The sequence below is a fragment of the Oryctolagus cuniculus genome, chromosome 6, assembly GCF_051225735.1.
Source record: "Oryctolagus cuniculus isolate XC-2025 breed Fujian yellow rabbit chromosome 6, ASM5122573v1, whole genome shotgun sequence".
NCBI lineage: Eukaryota > Metazoa > Chordata > Mammalia > Lagomorpha > Leporidae > Oryctolagus > Oryctolagus cuniculus.
In genome coordinates, this window is record NC_142872.1 from 129,491,592 (window position 1) to 129,513,542 (window position 21,951).

The 21,951-nt window shown below is 36.4% G+C and overlaps 1 protein-coding gene across 30 annotated transcripts in view; it reads left to right on the forward strand.

Annotated features, from left to right (window-relative positions):
• Window positions 1-21,951, forward strand: part of RIMS2 (regulating synaptic membrane exocytosis 2) — a 718,020-nt gene that overhangs the window by 186,402 nt on the left and 509,667 nt on the right. For 16 of the 30 annotated variants that reach the window (XM_089336449.1, XM_089336431.1, XM_089336432.1 and 13 more), the window contains one exon: window positions 3,353-3,364. The exons of the other annotated variants lie outside the window; for them this stretch is intronic. In XM_089336449.1, the coding sequence (XP_089192575.1) occupies window positions 3,353-3,364 (12 nt within the window). The remainder of the gene's footprint in view (window positions 1-3,352; window positions 3,365-21,951) is intronic. 30 annotated transcript variants of the gene reach the window in all.

Below are 21,951 nucleotides of genomic sequence, written 5' to 3' on the forward strand. Positions count from 1 at the left end.
TTTATCTATTTCTCTAACTTTATGTATCACATTGACCACTCCCAAAGGTGCATCTCCAGATAGTCCACATATCTCCTACTATGAATTAGAATTGTAATGTGAGATGTGTGTTATGGTGATTCATAAGAGTTATTTGAATTTCAAATTAAAGTTGGAATCTTTTTGATAGAAAGTCAGATTTAGTTGATTGTTTGACAGTTAGATGGGTCTACCAAATAGGTTATATAGCAGGTATTTTCCTTATACTGACTACACTAAATATGCAGTTCCAACATTTGGTGAAAATATATTTAAGGTACATCTACATTGGACAATTCATTTCAAATGTATCCTAAGGATTTCAACTTAAACTTTAAATTGGTGCAGGGAATGTGGCTTCAGGAGTTTATTTTACAGAAGAGAAAAAAATCTTTGTTGATCACTGGATACGTAGCAGGAGTAAATTGGTGCAATGGGGACATGAACCGGTACCCATATAGGATGCCATTATTGCAGGTGGTGGTTTAGCCCACTGCACCACAATGCTGGCTCCTTATCAAACATAAGGAGCAGACATAAGATATGATTCCGGCTCCTTCTCTCTCTCTCTCTTTCTGTTTTTCTCCTTCGCTCTGTTTCTTGATTTTATGTACTCCATAGCTGCTAATACTCTGTGTGTTGATGATTTACAAACATGATTTCACCAGTCAGAATATTCATCTGACTCCATATCCACCTACATAATGTCGTACTGAAAAATCTGCTTTAATCTATTATGGATACCTCAAACCCACCTTATCTATATTTGAATTCATGATTTCTTTCAAACTTCTTCCTCCATTTGTGTGTGTGTGTGTGTGTGTGTGTGTGTATGTTTTTCTCTCAAATTACTGTATTCTTATTCTTCTAGTAGCCCAAGTCAGACTCTAGGAGTTCTTTTCTACTTCTTCCTAATGTAAGTCTTCATCTTTTTTTTTTTTTTTTTGAGATTTATTTTATTTATTTGAAAGGCAGAGAGGAAGAGAACTTCCATTTTTTTGTTTGCTTCCCAAATGGGCACAACAGCCCAGGCTGGGCAAGCTGAAACCACCATCTTTTGCTGCTATTCAGGAATGTTAGCAGGGAACAGAGCAGCTGGAACTCAAATCTGCAATCTAGATATGGAGTGTCCATGTCACAAGGAGTGGCTTAACTTGCTGCCCCTCCTCATTGAAGTCTTAAAGGATCTTACCTCTCACTATCTCCTAACTCAGTCTACTGCTTTTTACTCCTTCTGCTACAACTGTAGATCTTATCTCACTTTGTTTCTTGCCCAAATATTTTAACAACTTCCTAATTGTTCTATCTGCTTCTAGACTTGCTTCATTCCAGTTCATTCTGCATATTGTAGCCATTGAACACTCAATTATTGGTAGCTAATAATATTTATAAATCACATGGTAGATTTTGAATTTTTTCTTTCTACTGAAAGACAAGAAAGATATAATGGCAGTAATATTTCATGTATATACTATAGGAAAATGTTTCATGTATATTATAGCTAAAATTGAACTTCTATTATCTGTTGAGGGATTAACTATTAGCAAATTCATTAGTATGACCTAATTTTTTTCTTACCTTTTTCCTGTGTTGTGTATTGTCTTGTGAAAGGGTTATGCTTCTGAAGTTTCACCAGATATTAATATACTCAACTATGGAAACTGTCATTCAAACATATAATAAGTTATAACCGACTCATTCCAAATTATTTGTATTTCCAAATATGCTAGTCTTGTTTGTGTGTTTGTGTTTTTTCCATATGCCATCTCCCCTCTGACCCCCGCCATGAAATGATCTTCATGGATTCTTTAAAGCCTGGCATACATTTCTGAAACATTGTTTTACTCCTTTTTCCAAATACTGTGATTTCCTCTCTCCTTTGTGTCCATGGTACTTTGTTACTTCCCTGCTTTCAGAACATCTCTGTTGTGCAATGATGCTTGTTTCTCTCCTAAATTAAACTACATTTAGTTTCTTGAGATCAGAAACGATCTTACTCATGTTTTATGCCTTAAGATCTAAAGTGCAGTGCTGATAACATATGTAATGAGTGCTCCATAGTTGGCAGTAGGTGTCCTGGATTATGTTCAGTAGCTTTTATATTACATTTAGATTTAACATTGTAGTTTATAACATTATAACATTTATAAACAGTCAAGACTGAAGTAAAAGATGAAATGCTATGAAATGCTATCTCTTTTATACATTATTCTAAGTTTTACTAGGCCAGAATATCAAATATAGAACCATGTGCCAGGCACTGTACTGAGAGCTGTGCATGTAATTTTATTTAATTCTTTAAAGAGCCTTACAATGTAAATATTAATTCTCTATCAGATGAAAATGTAAAGGCTATGAGATGCTAAGGATGTTGTACAAATAGACAACTTAGAGATGTTGATTAACAGGCAGGAATTTAAGAAAGGTCTGTGTGGTTGTCTTTTATCATAGACATATTTATTAGACTTCCACCAATAATTGAAAGCAACAGTTACATCTCAAAACACATCATTTTGATTTTTACCAAGACATCTGACTTTGATTTTAATTCACCAAAGTTATTGTAATATATCAGATGTGTATTAGTGCATTATTGTGTATATTATAATTATTTTTGAAAGAAAAAATAAATGTAATAATTGACTTTGATTTTCAGTAATTCTAAGTATGTTCTTTTGGGCTAAATTATATATATAATCACTTTATTTTTCACATTTACAATATTGGGAAACTCTAACCCCAAATTACCAATTAAAATCAGTAATATTTTTGGTGATTTTTTTCTGATTTTTTTTTCTCTTATGTAAAGTTGAAGACTTCTAAGTTAATGGGGCAGACATTACTTTTAGTAGCAATTTGCATAATTCATGTAACTATTTTGTCTATTGATATTACATAATGAAATTAAAAGTAAGTGGTGATATGTTTTATTGTCTTTGTATATATAAGTTTTTATCTCAACATTTTTCACTTTTTCCATTTGAGTGTAGTGTTTACTTAAGATTATCTGTGGAAGGGAATTGTTTTGTTTTTCTGGTACTTGAATATTTAATTGTTTTTATGGAAAATATTTTGTTTATATATTTCAATATCATATATAGCATGCTCTTGCTTGAATTGAATGAAATGTATGGAAAATATTCCTTCTAAACTTTTAATTTAAAATCTAAAATCCTAGATTTCTGTCAAAATGTAATTTAGACATTTTGAGAACTTTAATATCACTAACAAATTCTTATAAACTCTTATTTGTTTTAAGAATGGAATTAATTATTTCTTTTTTGTTTTGTCTTTTCTGTCTTTTCTAACTTGCTTTCGTGGATATTCACACCAGGAGGACAAAGTGGTTAGAGTCTTTTTTTTCTGTCTAATATTATTTTTTCCTACTGTTATAATTGCCTATTTTAATTTTGTCTATATTTAATTTATATACTTAAAAGTGTTTTGTTACAGTTGTAGTGCATGACAAATGCTAAATATAGCATATGTAAGCATGCTATCCGAATTTATTGGAAAACCTTTAATTATAGATGAAACATTGTTAGAAAGGTTTGCCTTTTTAAAATTTAGTATTTTTTTCAAGGAGATCTCCTAGCATTCTTCATTGGGATAAGAATTCTTTTAATGTGATAACATTTTACTAAGCACATTATTGTATTGACCAGATTTTTAAGAAGATTCTGACTTAATTTATAGATTCAATCTTGATAATTATAAATTAAAATCACATTTAATATGGATTTTCTGAATATGTATTTTGAAACTGGCTGTAAATATGTAATATATCTTTTTAAACAATACAGTTTTCAGAATTGGGTAAGATGTCTGTCTTATGGTCATGTGGAATATTAGATGTATTTGTAACTTTAAAATGGGACTAGACTATAGGCTAGTTTTCAGTAGTCTGCTAATACATGCCTTTAGAGAGGTCTGATTTGGATTTGGATCTGCTGTGGACTGGTAACTTCCTGCAAATGAAGATAAAATCCTTTTATTATTTCTTTTAATGAATCAGGCTAAAGAACCCCCCAGTGTTCTAATTTAAACTGGCATAAAATCCAAAGGGAAGATCTTTTAACTGAGGTCCTCTAGGCACCCTTTATGTGAGTTCTTTTGAAACAATTGAAGCTTTTTCTTACTCTCCAGAGTCTTCAGTTTCTCTGCAAGGATGATGTAGGTGATGGCAATATTGAACGTAGGCTTAAAATAAAAATCACTAAACAGGAGAAAGGATTCTGTTACTTTACTTTTTTTTTTTAAGTTTTATTTATTTATTTATTTGAAAGGCAGAGTTACAGAGAGGCAGAGGCAGAGAAAAAGGAAGAGGGGGAGAGGTCTTCTCTGCTGGTTCACTCCCCAAATAGCCGCATTGACTGGAGCTGGGCTGATCTGAAGCTGGGAGCCAGGAGCTTCTTCTGGGTCTCCCATGTGAGTGCAGGGCTCCAAGGACTTGGGCCATCTTCTGTTGTTTTCCCAGCCATATTTGAAGGGAGCTGGATTGCAAGTGGAGCACTTGGGGCTTGAACTGGTGCCTAAATGGGATACTGGCATTGTAGGCAGGGCTTTACCAGCTACACCACAGCACCAGCCCCTGATTTTTTTTTTTTAAAGCCTATAGGAATCCTCCCAAATTTTAGATGCAGTTTTGATGATATATGGGTAAATTTCTGAAGCCATGATTCTAGACTGTGTCTCATCCTTGATCCAGGGCAGGTTTTGTAGAGAACTTGTCAGCTTTCTACCAGCACACCTTGCTAGCTGACTGGAAAATAGCACTATTCAGGTAACTCATTGATTTTAGAATCTCTACTAATAAAAAAAAAGAATCTCTACTGCTTCTTTGGTATAGAGAATTAACACAGGATGCATGATGGTCTAATTGGTGTCTCTGGTTCCATAATAAATTCTGATAGCTATCCTAGCAATGAGGCACTTGATGATAACTTAGCTATAGCAGTGACTTTCATGTGCTGACACGGTTTCATCATTTAATGCATTTAATTTTACATGTAATATAAAATTTGCCACTTCAGATGTCCAGTGGGGACACATTTTGCTTATCAGTTAAGATATTGCTTGGGGTGCCTGTATCTTATAACAGAATGCCTGGTTTTAATTGGAGTTCTGTTTCTGATTCCAGTTTTCTGCTAATGCACAGGCTGGGAGGTGGCAGGTGATGATGGCTCAAGTACTTGGGTCTCCGTCACCTTTGTAGGAGACCTGATTGAGATCCAGGCTTCTGACTTGTCCTGACCCAATCTTGGCTTTTGCAGGCATTTGGAAAATCAGCCAGCATATGCAACAATAACTGTCTGTCTCAGTCTTTCTGCCTTCCACACACACACACACACACACACACACACACACACAAATGAAAATAAACTAAAAGAAAACAAAAAATGGCTAATATGACTGAGAAATTTAATTTTAAATTTTAATTAACTTAAATAGCCACATGTGGTCAGTTGATAAAGAAATTGTAAGCCACAATAGCAAATATTCTGTGATTGTTTGACTCCTAAGGTAATAACAAAGCCCTTGTGTATTGTGTATACCAGCAGTGGATGTGAAAACATTACATACCTGAAGAAGATTGCCAGTGCCAATTTCCTATAAAGCCAAGAAGGATAATGGACAAGGGATACCCAAAGGGTATAAATGAAAGGATGTGAGTGACAGTGATCGAAGGAGAACCTCCTAGATAGCTGAATCAGGGACAGCCAGATAGGATAAGCCATTGTTTATATCGGGATTGCTGTGTACTAGGAATGTTTGCCACTGGAACTCATGCGTTTTTTATTCTTCATTTTTCTGAGTGAGAATTTTTATTGCAGTCACCCTATTTTTTCTCTATTATTTGGTGTATTGGGGATGCTGGGGACAGATAATTTGGTGTGTAGATCAGTGGTTCACAAGGATAAACATTGTTTTTCCTTGGATTCTGGATTCACAGTTAGCTTTTATAACTAGGTGAGATTTTGGGATTACCTTCTACTAGGAGGTGATGAGACTGTTATATGTGAAGTATATGTCTGAAATATTAAGTAACTGAAATACTAGATCGTTTTAGACCTTGCTCAGTGACTATTCTAATAATGTTTTCAACTTCTTTCTCTCCTGTATTCTCCATTTAGAGAGATCAGAAAATGTAAAACTTTCTTAGTTTCCCTTGCAATTGGAAATGGTTTTTATTCCACAGTTCTAACAAATAAGATATAAGAAAACTTCTGGTCTTCTGGGAAATCATGGTAAAAAAGATATAGCTTACACTATTTTTGAATGCAAAAATGTTCTTGACCATCCATTTCTGAAGATGAGAGAAAGGCCAAGGGCACTGGAATTGCTGATCATGAGTTTGTTGAGCCACTGATCCAACACCATCAGATGCCTTTTTCCAATGTGGGAAAAAATGCTACCTTCTCCAATTTGTATCCTCTACCAGTAGTGAGTTTTTCTGTTTTTCATGCACCAAAATATTCCAATGGAAACACTTGTAGAGATGTATCCAGCATGGAAAGCATACAACGACATAGAGGTATTCTTCTAAAACATATGCATGAATAAAAGGATTGCATGTTGATCATTGCCCAAATATTCATTTACATACTTTTGTCTCCATAAATATTTTGAGAATTAGGATCAATTAATATATCTTCTCATTTGTTATTTTATTTTATTTTATTTTATTTTTGACAGGCAGTGTTAGACAGTGAGAGAGAGAGACAGAGAGAAAGGTCTTCTTTTTTACGTTGGTTCACCCCCAAGTGGCCGCTACGGCTGGTGCATTGTGCCCAGCGCGCTGCGCCGATCCGAAGCCAGAAGCCAGGTGCTTCCTCCTGGTCTCCCATGCGGGTGCAGGGCCCAAGCACTTGGGCCATCCTCCACTGCACTCCCAGGCCACAGCAGAGAGCTGGCCTGGAAGAGGAGCAACTGGGACAGAATCCGGCACCCCAACCGGGACTAGACCCCAGGGTGCTGGCATCGCAGGCGGAGAATTAGCCTAGTGAGCCGGCCTTCTCATTTGTTATTATAACTTATCTGGGGCTGACATAAGTAAATTAATATGAATATGTTTGTCTCAGACATTAAATTTTTCCTTAATTATAAATTTATTTTTTTCACACAGAATCAAAGTGAAGGGGTTTTATTATTTTGAAAAAATATTATTTACTGTTTCCCAGACACTTTACGATGCATAAAATAAGCAAGTATACTTAAGTTCTATGATGAATTATTTCCCCAGAGGTGAAAACATATATATAACTGTTCATATATTAATCAATACAAAATGCATTCCTACTGAGAATATGGCTAAATTATAGTTTTGGTAACAAATAAAGCCCATTTCACTGTCTAGAGAGAAGGTATCATCTGTTAATATATTCCTATTTCTCCTGTCCAGTACTTTTATTAACTCTTGAGAAATAGTAAATAAAATTCAACTTCTTATTGAAAATTAACTTTTACTGTGAAAAATGTTACTAATGGTTATAATTATTGAAATGAAGGGTATGGAATGGTGATGTGGCCTGTAGTATTTCTCACATTTCAAAAGCATATAGATTACTTGATGGGTTGCATCTGCAGCTAGGATATCACTGTAACCTCACACTTTTTCTTTTAAGCACACTATACAGTCCTCCATACTTTATTTATTTTTTAAACAACCACCGTTATTTATATGTGGAGTTGCAATTTAACATATACTTAAGTATTTTTCAAGGTATATTTAAAAAAATTTATTTTTCATTTTTACTTGAAAGAGACAGAGAAAGATCTTTCATCCACTTATTCACTTTTCAAATGTCCAAAACAGCTGAGGCTAGACCAGGCAGAAGCCTGAGCCCAGAACTCAATCTAGGTGTCCCATGTGGGTAACAGGAACCTGTCTACTTGGGCTATCATCTGCTGCTTTGCAGGGTGTCCATTAGCAGGACTTCGGAATTGGAAGTGGAACACCTGCCTTAAGTTACACTGTTTTTGATTATTTCATTTAGGCAGTGGGCATTTAGAGCTATTCTAGAAAATGATGATTTAACAGTGGTAATTTATTACCTGTTTTCATTTCTATTCATTAATACAGTAACATGTATATGACCTTGATAAAATTGTTCTAGAAACTGAATAAAACAGTCTGTTATGGCCAACTCTTTTCATAGAATTAAAAATTTAGTTATTTCTACTGACATTGTGCCTGTTTTATTGTAAGTCTGGCAAAGATTAGCATTTAGTAGACAAGCATACAGAGTTTTTCATCTCAGTATAAAAGTATTTTGGCAGCAACTTGTAAAAGTTTAAAAAATTTTTAACTGACACATGATAATTATGCATATTTATGGTGTACAGTATGATATTTTAATATATATGTATAATGCATTATGATTAGATCAAGGTGATTAGCATATCTTTTACTTGTGTATTGTTTCTTTGTGTTGGGAGCATTCAAAGTCCTCTCAGTTATTTTGAAATATACAATTAATTTTTGTCAACCATTGCTATCCTACTGTGCTGTCACATTAGAAGTTACTCCTGCCTCCATCTGTAGCTTTATAGCCACTAACCATTCTGTCTCCATCCTCCCCACATCCTCACCCTTCCCAGGCTTTGATAACCACTGTTCTATTCTTCTGTGAGATCAACTTTTTTAGCTTCCACATGTAAGTGAGATCATGCGGTATTTGTCTTTCTGTACTTGGCTTTATTTCACTCAACGTAAATAAAAGTTTCTTCAAGCTTGCCCATGCTGTCACAGATAACAGGATTTCACCTTTTTAATGGCTTAGTAGTGTTCCATTTTTCTCTTCCTCCAATCATATTTTCTTTGTCCATTCATCCACTGATGGACACTTACCTTAATTCCATGTTTTGAATATTCTGAATAGTGCTCCAATCATCATGGATATGCATATATTTCTTTCACATATGGATTTCATTTTCTGTGTATATATGATATCCAATAGATACTGTATCATATGGTGCTTTTTAATTTAAAAAAATTTAAAAAATTAATTTTTGAGGACTCCTAAAAGCTTTTTCCATAATGGCTATACTAATTTACATTCCAACATCTTCACTTACACTTTGATTTAAACTTCAATATTATTTAAACTTTAAAGAGTTGTGTTAGGTTCATTGAGTTGTGTTAGGTACTTAGCTAACACTGGCTGTATGTAGAAAACCTGGTGATTTTCCTTTATTTAGGTGAGTTTTCCAACTTTTGGCTTCGTCACTTGGTATTAACACAGCTTAGTAAATGAAAGTGAATAGTTCAGTTAGATATTGTGACAGTGGTGTCTTTATCATGTGTCACCCCTTCCTCTGTGTACATTATAATGGATTTTTTTCTGGGTCCAGGGAACAAATAGTCTTTTTATGTCTCAGGGCCAAAATACAGAATTTTCCTTTAGTTTAATAGTGTGTCAATGGCTAAGAGTCTATTTCTCTGTATCATATACTAGGTTTTTAAGTAGCATCATCATGTACCATGGGGTCTTTTCCACTTTTGAGGGTTGTTAATATAGTTTTGGATGCTAGAACTGTATTAAAATGTGCATAGGCAACAAAGATAGTCTCTTATGGCTGTCATTGTGGCATAGTGGGTTAAGCTGCTGCCTATGATGCCAGCATCCCATATGGGTGCCAGTTTGAGTCTTGGCTGCTCCATTTCCTATCCAGCTCCCTGCCAACATGCCTGGGAAAACAGTGGAAGATGGCCCATGTCCCTGCCCAACCCCAGCTGTTGTAGTCAGTCGGGGAATGAACCAGTGGATGGAAGATCTCTCTCTCTCTTTCTGTGTCTCCCTCTCTCTGTAACTCTGTTCTTCAAGTAAAATAAATAAAATCTTTTTTTTTTTTAAAGAGAAAGATATTCTGTGGTATGAAGCCCTTCTAGTAGATGTAGGTAAATATAGCCTATAATAGGAATGAATTCAGGTTCAGTTCTTCATTGCAATGAACTCTCTGGATCCAAATTCTCAGAGAGCTCACTGGAGTGTAATCAACCTGGTTGCTTATCAGATTGGATCTCTAAGAGTGGCTCTGCACTCATGGAGTAACTGACCTGGGCTTTCAGTGAATAGGTAGTCATTCCTCAAGGACTTGTGCCTGCTAGGGATGATGTGCTTTGGTTGCTGGCTTGATTTTTGTCCAAAATTTATTTTTAAGTATTTATCACAATAGAATTTGCTGAGTTGTTTGTGTGCTATTAAAAGTGATGCCTTATTTGTGGAATTCAGGGTAAGTTTGGTTAAAAATGGCACTAAGTGAGGCTGGTGTTAACCTAATAACATAGTACTAGAATTTATCATGATATTGAAAAAGCAGTGAAGTGGCTAATTAAAAGTAAGCTAATTTTCACTAGGGATACAATGAAAGTAGTCCTTTTGAGTCAGACGGTACATTAAGATCCATGAACTATTGACCTCATCAAATAATTTGGTTTTGGGAGAGGACAGGTGAAAAGAAAGCTATTATTGGTATTGGCAAATAAAACCATTCATGAATGGAATTTATCCAAATTCTTTACCTCCTTCCTGCCACTTGGCTTTTTAAATTTTAAAATTTAGCAGTTTTGAACTGCATCTTTATATATAAGAGACACCCAATTCATTGGTGTTTCTGTGCATTTCGCACATTATTTCTTCCATCCGATATTCATTTTTCTATTTTGTCCATTTAACAAACTCTCATAGATTCTTCTACTCTAGCCTAGATAGTTCTGCCTTCAGAAACTCTTCAGCATCTTTTATGTGGTGTTAGTACTGTCTTTGTCATATTATACTTTGATTTATTTACTTATGTCTTAAATCTTGGTTTCCCAAGAGCAGAGATCATATTTTATTAACATCATAAACAATTAACACTATTACTGGCCGGCGCCGCGGCTCAATAGGCTAATCCTCCGCCTTGCGGCACCGGCACACCAGGTTCTAGTCCTGGTCGGGGCACCGGATTCTGTCCCGGTTGCCCCTCTTCCAGGCCAGCTCTCTGCTATGGCCCGGGAGTGCAGTGGAGGATGGCCCAAATGCTTGGGCCCTGCACCCCATGGGAGACCAGGATAAGTACCTGGCTCCTGCCATCGGATCAGTGCAGTGCGCCAGCCGCAGCACGCTGGCCGCACCGGCCATTGGAGGGTGAACCAACGGCAAAGGAAGACCTTTCTCTCTGTCTCTCTCTCTCTCACTGTCCACTCTGCCTGTCAAAAACAAACAAACAAACAAACAAACAAACAAAAACTATCACTGGAAGACAGGAGACGTATGGTTGGTATACAAATTATTAATAATCAGCGGCCCTGGGCTTCAACCAATCAGAATATCTAACTGACTAATGGACTAGACACTAGCTCCTACCCCATCTCTTCCTGTACTGGCTTTGTATTAACTCAGGGTGTTCAGTCAGTGTTGGCTGACTGAATGAAAAGAGTTTTACCTCCTTTTTTTCTTTTTTATATAATGATTTTGTATGGTTGTTGGCTCTAGTGACTGAATAAAATATATTGTCAGTCTTCTTTAATACTGTTTTGAAATTAATATAAGGGAGTAAGCTGAGGAAGAATTTCCTTTACTTCTATGAAAAAGTTATAGTTTCTCAACTTTTTGCTTTTCTTTCTGTTTACCTATTTCATAAAGAATTCTGTTTTATAAGAGTTTAGAGAAAGAAGTTTAATATTGCCATTCACATTTTGATTTGACCATCATTAAAGTCATCTTATACAATTAAAAAATAGAATAAGCATATCACTGCCTCTTCATGCCATCTATATGTCCAATTTTGGGAGTGAAAATATGACCTTATTTATTTGTGAATTCTTGCTAAGGATAGAAAGGAATGTTAAACAAGAAAGTAAATGTGAGGAAGCTTTTTTCTAGTTTATCTGTCAGTTTGTCATATTGTCTCTGCATTAAATATTATTACCAAAACTCATTTAAAATACAGTGTTCATTTTTACATATTCTTCATGCCAACATATTTTTGTTTGATAATGGTAATAGTCTATATTGTTTTTAAAATAGTATCAATAGAAAAGGTTAAAAATAGCATATATTCTTGAAAAATTGTCTTCAAAACAGAATTGTCTATGTCAAATCATTTTCTAGTGGTTTTCACAAAAAAGGGAAAATATACTTAAGGATCCTAAGCAGTACAGTTATTGTAAACAATACTGACACAACTCTTATAACATGTACAGTTATTGCTCTCATATGTCAGTTGATAAACATTGTTCTATGAGAACAGAGAAACAAATTTTTATAACTCAAAACTTTATGCTTCATATTAAAATATATCCCATGAATTTAACATTCCCAAATGATAGGCAGATTTTTTATAATATGAAATAGAAAATATATTGAATCTACATGTATGTAAGGATACCTAAATATACAATGTACCGACAACAGTTATTGAGAAGCTACTAACTACCAGGTAGTGTGCTCAGGGATTATAGAAGTGGATAAGGTAATTTTTCCTCCTCAAGGGCCTTAATTTTCTTCATTTAAATATATGGTAAACAGAACCTCAGATAGATTTAATAATTTGCCCCAAGTGCCACAATTGAGATGATTTATGTCAAAGAGCTCTTTAATGCTTATTTGCAGGTTGGTTTTATCAGAATTATGTTGGGGAACTTTTTAAAGAATCACACTGTCACACATACCGGACTGAGTAAATCGGAGTATCTGAAGTTTGTATTCAGAAACTTATTTTTTATAGTCACATTTATTTTTTATAGTATATGTATATTCAGGTTTAGATATCGCAGTTTTCTCTGACTTTGAAGATCATCCCTTTTTAAACATGAAGTACTGCCTGTTTCTGTGTTAAGGAACTCAAATCAATATGTCATGAACCCTAGATTTCTAAAGATAGAATATGCATGAAGAATAAAATTATGTATAGTTTCCACACACGGAATATGTGTGTAAAATAAATTATGTATAGATTCTGCTTTTAAGCAAGAAACTATTCATACATGTAAACTTTGTTCCTGGCTCCGAGAGCATGTCCACCCTTTGTCTCTTAAGTTAGAGTGGATGGGAAATGACTGATTTAGACAAAGATTGTTTTATATAAACATTGGAAGTTAACATTCTGTTAGTGTTAAGAAATGTGTAGCTTTTCATCTGCAGGCATAATGGTCTCTGTTACTTAGATTGTGGGACAGTGAAGAAGAAGGAAGGAACGAATGAACAGTTTTTTGATTTGCTAAGTTGGGACTCAGAATGTATTTCCCTATGGAAGCAATTTTATTTATGGTAGTTAAATAGAATATTATTAGGTATTACTGCAAAATCCATGATGATTTAACCTAACTGCCTGTTAGCTCTTGGCAGTTGGCTGGTGGGAAAGGGAAGAAATGCCTCAGTAGGCAAGGCCTGGCTTATTAGGGTAATCATAGAAGATGACAGTTTATAGTCTACATGACTCTTCTGAGAAAATATTGTACACTTTACCTCAATGTAAAATGGTAATGAGTTGGAGAACTTGCTTAGTGTGGGCATGGCAAGTAGAGATGGCTGAATGTTACCAGCGGTATCTGAGATGGCAGTACAGACAATGATCTTGAAATGTGTATACTTCAATCCTCTAATTTTTAAAAATCTTTTTGTGGGCAGGCATTTGAGAAAGCAGTTAAGCTGCCATTAAATACCTACATCACATATTGGAATGAGTAGATTTGGTCCCTGCTCCATTCTCCATACCAGCTTCCAGTTAATGTGCCACCTGGAAGATAGCAGGTGATGGCTCAAGTGCTTGGGTCACTGCTACCTATGTTGGAGACCCAGACTGAGTTCTTGGCTCCTGGTTTTGACCTGGCCTGGCTATGGCTTTTGCAAGTATTTGGGGGAGTGAGCCAGTAGAGAGGCGATTCTCTCTGCCTATCAAAAGAAATCTTTTTTTTTACTTTCTCGTATGTTTTTAAGGTAACACCTAACATTTTCATCACATAGTTGAGTAGTTGCAAAGGGTACAAATTCTAGCATATTATCAATACTAATATATTATATTAAAAATATAACCAGTGGAATCTAAATAACGTAGCAATTTGATAGGTTCAGTTAGTCCTAAAAATTGAACAAATATATGAACAAACTCTTGTTAAACTTGAAAATTTTCTTTCTTTGTTTTCTTTTAATTTGCATTTTACTTCCACAGTATTTTTATCCACATGTAATATACTTTATTTCTTTACTGAAATCTTTAAAAAATCACCTTTAAATATTTTGTTCCAACAGAATATATTTATAAATTGAAATTAAACATTAAAAAAATTTAAGGTGGATGTCATTTAGCCAAGTGGCTAAGATGCTCGCATCCCACATTGGAATGTCTAGGTCTGGATTACTGGCTCTGGCTCCTGACTCCCCTTCCTGCCAGTACAGACCATACAAGGCAGCATTGGTGGCTAAGGTGATTGAGTTACTGTCACCCAGGTGGTAGACCTGGATTACATTCCTGACTTCTGCCTCCAGTTTCCATCCAGCTTCAGCTGTTGTGGGCACTTGAGGAGGAACCAGTAGATAGGAGCTCTCTCTGTCTGTCCCTACCTCTCAAATAAACAAAAATTTTAAAAATAACTACAAGCTTTAAGTTTTGAAAAAGTGATTCTGGTTGAGTTTAATAATTAATACATAATTGGTTAAGATAAAAATACAAATTTTTATTGAAAGTGTAAATGTAATAATAATATATAATAAAAATTCATTTCTTTTGAGATGAGATTGATTTTCTTTCAAAAAGGTGTTCTTAAATTCAAGGGTCAGTCAATATTACATATTTCAGATCAAGACAGAATTCAGCATCATTTCTATTTCTCTTAGATGCAAGTACTGAGGAAATTTGTTAACATTAAAGACTAGGAATGGGTAATTTGATTATAACAACTCAATTTTTTGAATTCTATGTGATAAAAATTATAGTAATCTGTTATCAAAAGCTTATTTTTGTTTATATATCAGCTAACTTACTAAGATAGGTTTTCCATTAATGTTGAAAGCAAAGAATTGAAAACCTTCCCTTAGAAATTGATCTGTTACTCAGTTAGCAATTAATTTGTCAGTTGTCACGAGTTATACCAAAAAGGCTTTGCAAATACTTATCAAATAACAGTTTGTTCTTATTATTCCCTGACAGAGGCACCTTGTTTAAGTAAACTTAAAAAGGCTTTGAGAAATGTTAATTTTAGTACACTCCTGCCAATCACAATTTGTATCGCTAATTTATTTTACTTTAACACATACTTTAAGTTATTTTTATAAGTATCTTATCACTGCATATCTAGCTCTCATCTTATAGAAAGTGTGAAACATCTGAGTTAACAGGAAAAGCCAGTCCTGCTGTCAAATAAGTCAGCCAAGTGAAAATTTGTTGGAGAAGTTTCACTGACTTTTCTGCTATAATGGCAAGGTAATACCCAACCCTTGATAGTCTTAATATGATTTCTTTTTTATTTTAAAAACAGGGCACCTTTTTTATTTTAACCCTTGATAGTCTTAATATGATTTCTTTTTTATTTTTAAAAACAGGGTACCTTTCTTATTTTAAAGACAGGGTACCTTTTTCCCCATATCCTTGCCAGCATTTCTTATTTGTTGATTTCTGTATGAAAGCTATTCTAACTGGGGTGAGGTAAAACCTCATTGTGGTTTTGATTTGCACTTCCCTGATGGATAGTGATTCTGATCATTTTTTCATGTGTCTGTTGGCCATTTGGATTTCCTCTTTTGATAAATATCTGTTTAAGTCCTTTGCCCATTTCTTAACTGGGTTGTTTGTTGTTTTGTTGCTGTGGAGTTTCTTGATCTCTCTATATATTCTGGTTATTAATCCTTTATCAGTTGCACTGCTTGCAAATAATTTCTCCCATTCTGATGGTTCCCTCTTAACTTTCTGGAGTATTTCTTTTGTAGTATAGCAGCTTCTCAATTTGATGTAATTCCATTGGTAATTTTGGCTTTCATTGCCTGTGTCTCTGGGGTCTTTTCCAGGAACTTTTGCCTGTGCTAATGTCTTGCAGGGTTTCTCCAATGTTCTCTAGTAATTTGATGGTATCAGGTCATGGATTTAGTTCTTTAATCTATTTTGAATGGATTTCTGTGTACGTTGTAAGGTAGGGGTCCTGCTTCATACTTCTGCATGTGGAAATCCAGTTTTTCTTAGCACCATTTGTTGAAGAGACTGTTCTTGCTCCAAGGATTGGTTTTAGCTCCTTGGTCAAATATAAGTTGGTTGCAGATGCTTGAATTGATTTCTGGCATTTCTATTGTGTTCCATTGGTCTATCCATCTATTTTTGTACCAGTACCAGGCTGTTTTGATTAAAACAGCTTGTAGTATGTCTTGAAATCTGGTATTGTGATGCCTCCAGCTTTATTTTTGTTGTGTAAGATTGCTTTAGCTTTTCAAGGTCTCCTATGTTTCCAAATGAATCTCAGCGTCATTTTCTCTAGATCTCAGAAGAATGTCTTTGGTATTTTGATTTACCAATCACATTGAATCTGTAGATTGCTTTTGGAAGAATGGACTTTTTGATGATATTGATTCTTCCAATCCATGAACATGAAGATTTTTCCGTTTTTTGGTATCCTCTTCTATTTCTTTCTTTAAGGTTTTGTAATTCTCATCGTAGAGATCTTTGACATCCTTGGTTAAGTTTATTCCAAGGTATTTGATTGTTTTTGGTAGTTATTGTGAATAGGATTGATCTTAGAAGTTCTTTTTCAGCCATGGCATTGTCTTTGTATACAAAGGCTGTTGATTTTTATGTATTGATTTTATATCCTGCTACTTTAGCAAACTGTTCTATGAGTTCCAGTAGTGTCTGGGGTGGAGTGTTTTGGATCCCTTTATATAGATTCATATCATCTGCAAATAGGAATTGTTTGACTTCCTCCCTGATTTGAATCCCTTTGATTTCTTTTTCTTGTCTAATGGCTCTGGCAAAAACTCCCAGGACTATATTGAATAGCACTGGTGAGAGTGGGTATCCTTGTTTGGTTCTGGATCTCAGTGGGAATACTTCCAAATTTTCACCATTCAATAGGATGCTGGCCGTGGTTTGTCATAAATTGCCTTGATTGTGTTGAGGAATGTTCCTTCTATACCCAGTTTGCTTAGAGTTTTCATCATGAAAGGATGTTGCATTTTTTTCAAATACTTTTTCTGCATCTATTCAGATAATCATAGGGTTTTCGTTCTTCAGTTTAATGTGATGTATCACATTGATTGATTTGTGAATGTTGAACCATCTTTGCATACCAGGGATAAATCCCTCTTGGTCTGGTGAATGATCTTTCTGATGTGTTGTTCGATTCAATTGGCCAGATTTTGTTGAGGATTTTTGTGTCTATGTTCATCAGGGAAATTGGTTTGTAGTTCTCTTTCTCTGTTGTATCTTCCAGGCTCTGTCTGACTGAATTAGTGGAGGGCCTGCTTTCAGGAAATAACTAGAGGCGTTGGCCAGGGAGCTCTGTTCAGTGCTCCAGTGTAGAGGGCTTATCTGAGGTGACACACCCAGGTTTGGCATCATAAGTCTCCTTTTTTTGTTTCTTTCTTTCTTTCTTTCTTTCTTTCTTTCTTTCTTTCTTTTTTTTTTTTTTTTGTTAAATCAGAAGGGAGGTTTCTTCTTATCTGTTGGCATAGACTAAGCTGGGCTTCTCTCCTTGAAGGAGACTAGTGCTTGGACACTAGCCCCAGTGAATATATTATTCGTCCACTCTGCCACAAGGCCCACACCAACTATCTGTGCAGTCCTCTGTATAAGCTCAGATTCCCCAGCAATGTCTCTTGCCAGGTAACCAGGGGCCCTAATCATGTGGAGCCTCCCACAGTAACTACCCAGAATCACAGACACACCCTGAGTCCTCCCACACAGCCTCAGTGTTTTCACAGTTCCAGTACACAAGCATCCGAAAGTCATGAGCACCCAGCCCCCTGTCTGTTCTCCCCACCAGATTCAGGAGTCTCCATTTGGCTGGTTGCAGGGCATGGCATGGATAAGCTGGCGCAAATGATACTTATGTCCAAAAGGGCGCCTGCTCTCTGTCAGCTTGTTACAGGACGCCTGTACTGGATGATTGGGAGAGAGAAATTTGTCCTCCTGCCCCTATTTATCTCTTCCAGCTTTTTTGCCAGTGATATAGGCTGCTGCAGTCTGGTCTCACCTTGGTCTCCAATGCTGGTGCAGAGGCTCTTGGCTGGTGGGGTCCTAAGTTGTGTGCTTCTTCACCCTCCACGTAGGTCTGCTGTGTTCCTCCAATTTACATAGACTTTCCTCTGTTGTTTTCTCCTTAACTCTTCCCTGAGACTGCTGTTGTTGTCTTTAAGATTGGGAGTTGTCGCTCCCCCTCTTCATGGAGGAACGACACTAAACCCTGCCTAGGTTTCCTATCCGAGTCACGGCACCATTATGTCGCTCCCCCTCTTCGCGGAGGAACGACACAGGACCCTGCGCTGTTCTTTGGTCTGCTCGGCCCTCTCCGGGTTTGCTGCTGGTTCTTCCCGGGTTGGCTACCGTCCCTTCCACCTCCGTGTGTGGGGAGCCATTGCACGGCGCCCTAAAGATGGCGCCGGCTCCTTTCCCCCGGAAGGACTGGTGAGAAACAAACATCTCCTAATAAGGAGATGTCTGAGCTCCCTTCCGGCTTCCGCATTGCTGTACCAATCAATGCTTGCCACTTGGCTGCTTTTGATTGGTGCGCTGATGGCTATAAGAGGGAGGGGAGAGGAAAGGACGCGGTAGTAGAAGTTTGAAAGAGGTTCCTGAATAAACTGCTGGAAGAAGAGTTCGGGTCGTGTCTTCCTTGCTGGTCGAGGGACGCAACAACTGGTGGCCCGTACGGGGAAGGGCGGTTCCCCCTGCCACTTTCCCCACTTCCGCGGGGGAGCGGCACACCGCCGGCCGGCTCTCTCGGGGGCTGCTCAGGTGTTCCTCTTAGATGTTCCTGGTGCATGTTGTCTCTCTCCTCCTTTATAGTCCTCTTCCACCAATCCCAACTCTGCTACCCACACGCCGAGTATGCTGCTCTCCTCCAATCAGGAGCAGGTCCTGCTGTTTATTGGTTGAACTGGAGGCAGCTGTGTAGAAGCTAGTTCCTCCTCTCCCAGCGCCATATTGTGGGAGAGCAGATGCATAAAATAAGTCTTAATTCGAGTAACAGTCTAGTCCCAGTTGCTCCCCACAGGGAGTGACTTGAAACTCTCAGAATAATGAGCCTATAAATAATAACCTCTGTCTTCTGCCTGTTTTGCCACAATCTTAACAGTGCTTTTTGTAATTTTATTAGCTCTATAAAATATAGTTGCTTCACTAAGGGTTTAACAAAATTATACAGATGGATTTACCAGCTAATATCATTTTAGTTACTCACTTATAGAGCAGGTCTAATAACCTTTTCAGACATGGAAGATTTCCTAATTTTACCTGTGAGCAACATGTAAAAGTTTTCCAAATCTAGTTTTAACTGCTTTTAAATTTCTAACACCCTCAGTTTTCTTCTTGTAAAATAATAACTTTCTTCAGTTTTTTTGCATGTTTTGAATATAAATGAGACTTCAAGAGAGATGGTTTCATATTATTGCTTGCAAAAATGTCTCAGGAGCAGAATCTCTTGGGGAATCTCTGGAACAATACATTCTTTCACAATTAGGATTCACTTTACTGGAACGGTTATATGTTTCAGGGCATTTTCTTGCATAATCTCAGACCTTCCTTCACTCTATGAATTTTAACAAATTTCAAGTTATTAAATAGCCTTAATAGCCTATCATGGATGGATTTTTTTTTTTTTTTACAGGCAGAGTGGACAGTGAGAGAGAGAGAGAGAGACAGAGAGAAAGGTCTTCCTTTTGCTGTTGGTTCACCCTCCAATGGCCGCCGCGACCAGTGCATCGTGCTGATCCGAAGCCAGGAGCCAGGTGCTTCTCTTGGTCTCCCATGTGGGTGCAGGGCCCAAGCACTTGGGCCATCCTCCACTGCACTCCCCGGCCATAGCCGAGAGCTGACCTGGAAGAGGGGCAACCGGGACCAGAACCCAGGGTGCCTGCACTGCAGGCGGAGGATTAGCCTTTTGAGCCACGGCATCGGCCATGGATGGACTTTTAAGGGATGGAGTACTTTGTTGGGAATTAGGTATAAAGAACAGCAGCAATTAAAAATATAAACTGTTCTTTACCTTCAAAATATATTTTCCAGTATTATTTCAATCAGAATTAGGCTCTTGCTATACCATTTCTGAAAATATGTTTCAGTTTAGACAGTACTTTGTTTTAGTTATGGGTCTATAACCATTGCATCCCTAAAGTTCTGTGAACACAGAAGAAAATATTGCACATCTTATGATAATAAGTATTGGTGTTAGTTGACTATACTACTCCATTTATATGAATATCTAACCTATAAATGCGTTGTATGTTTCATGCATATTACAGGAAGCACATAATTTCTTTCTTCTTAAGATAATTGCCAGTTGAGAAATTAAGTTAACAAAATAATGATTACATGCAAAATAAGACTACCAGGTAAATTGGTTTATCTGCAGTTTCTGTTCCATCAAGTTGATATAGTATCTAATCTGAAAATATTCTCTAAAAAATTTGTACATCTGAATTATTGGGATGAAAAAACTCACATTGTTTATGCGCAACTTTCCCAATGATCAAGATCATTAAAAAATGACATAATTGAACTGAAGTCTCCTTTCTGTCATCTGCTATAAATAATAATAATTTGCATTTCTTGGTTATTTTTCTTATCATTTTCATCCAAACTTTGGCTATGGTTCCATTTTTACATTCATTTTATGGATCCTTCTTATGGTTTGCATTGAAATCATGGGTTCAGATCTACTTGTGAAGAAGCCTGGAAGACAAAAATCTATTTGGACCTGAGGTTTTCTGTAGGAGATGTATTATTTTTGTTATTTTGAATTGAAAAATAATGCACATAAGAAAAATACATAATTTAAAAGCATGCAGTTGGGATGGACATTTGGCTCAGTGGTTGGTTCACTTGCATCCCACATCAGAGTGCCTGGGTTCCAGTCCTGGCTCTGTTTCCGATTCCATTTCCATACCCTGGAAGGCAGTGAGTGTTAGGTTGGGTACTTGGATCCCCACCACCTGCATGGGAGACCTAGATTGAATCTGGCTTAGGCCCTGCCCAGATGATTGTTGTGGGCATTTGGGGAGTGGGTCAGTGGATGGGAATTCTGTTTGTTTCTGTCTTTCTCTCTCTGTTTTTCAAATAAGAAAAGTTAATTATAAAAGTTACTGTTTTTTAGTATACTAACAGTGTTGTGCAAATATCATCATTATTCTACTCTAGAACATTTCTGTCACCCTTGAAAAAACCTTTTCTCTCCATGAAGAGTCACTTCCATTATCTCCTTCTCTCAAGCGTCTGTGACTCAGCTTTAGGGATTTACCTATTATGAACATTTCATAGAAATTAGTTTACATAATATGTTGCCTTTTGTTTCTGGCATCTTTCACTTAGCATTATGTTTGTGAAGTCCATTTGTGTTGTGGCAAGGATTAATACTTTATTCCTTTTTATGGCCAAACAATATTCCATTGAGTGGATGAGAATGTGTGTGTGTGTGTATAAAATATGATATAGTTTATTCATCAGAGACTATTAGGGTTGTTTATACTTTTTGGCTAATGTGACTGCTGCTGCTGTGAACATTCCTATTCAAGTGTTATGTGCACCTGTGTCTTCATTTCTCTTGTTTTTTTTTTTTTTTTTTTTTTCCTAGAAGTGAAATTGTTTAATCACATAACAATTTTTTAAAGGTTTATTTATTTTACTTGAAAGGCAGAGTTACAGAGAGGGAGAGGCAGAGGCAAAGAGTGAGATCTTCCATCCACTGGTTCACTCCCTGAATAGCTACAACAGCTAGAGTTGGGCCAGGGACTTGGGCCATACTCCACT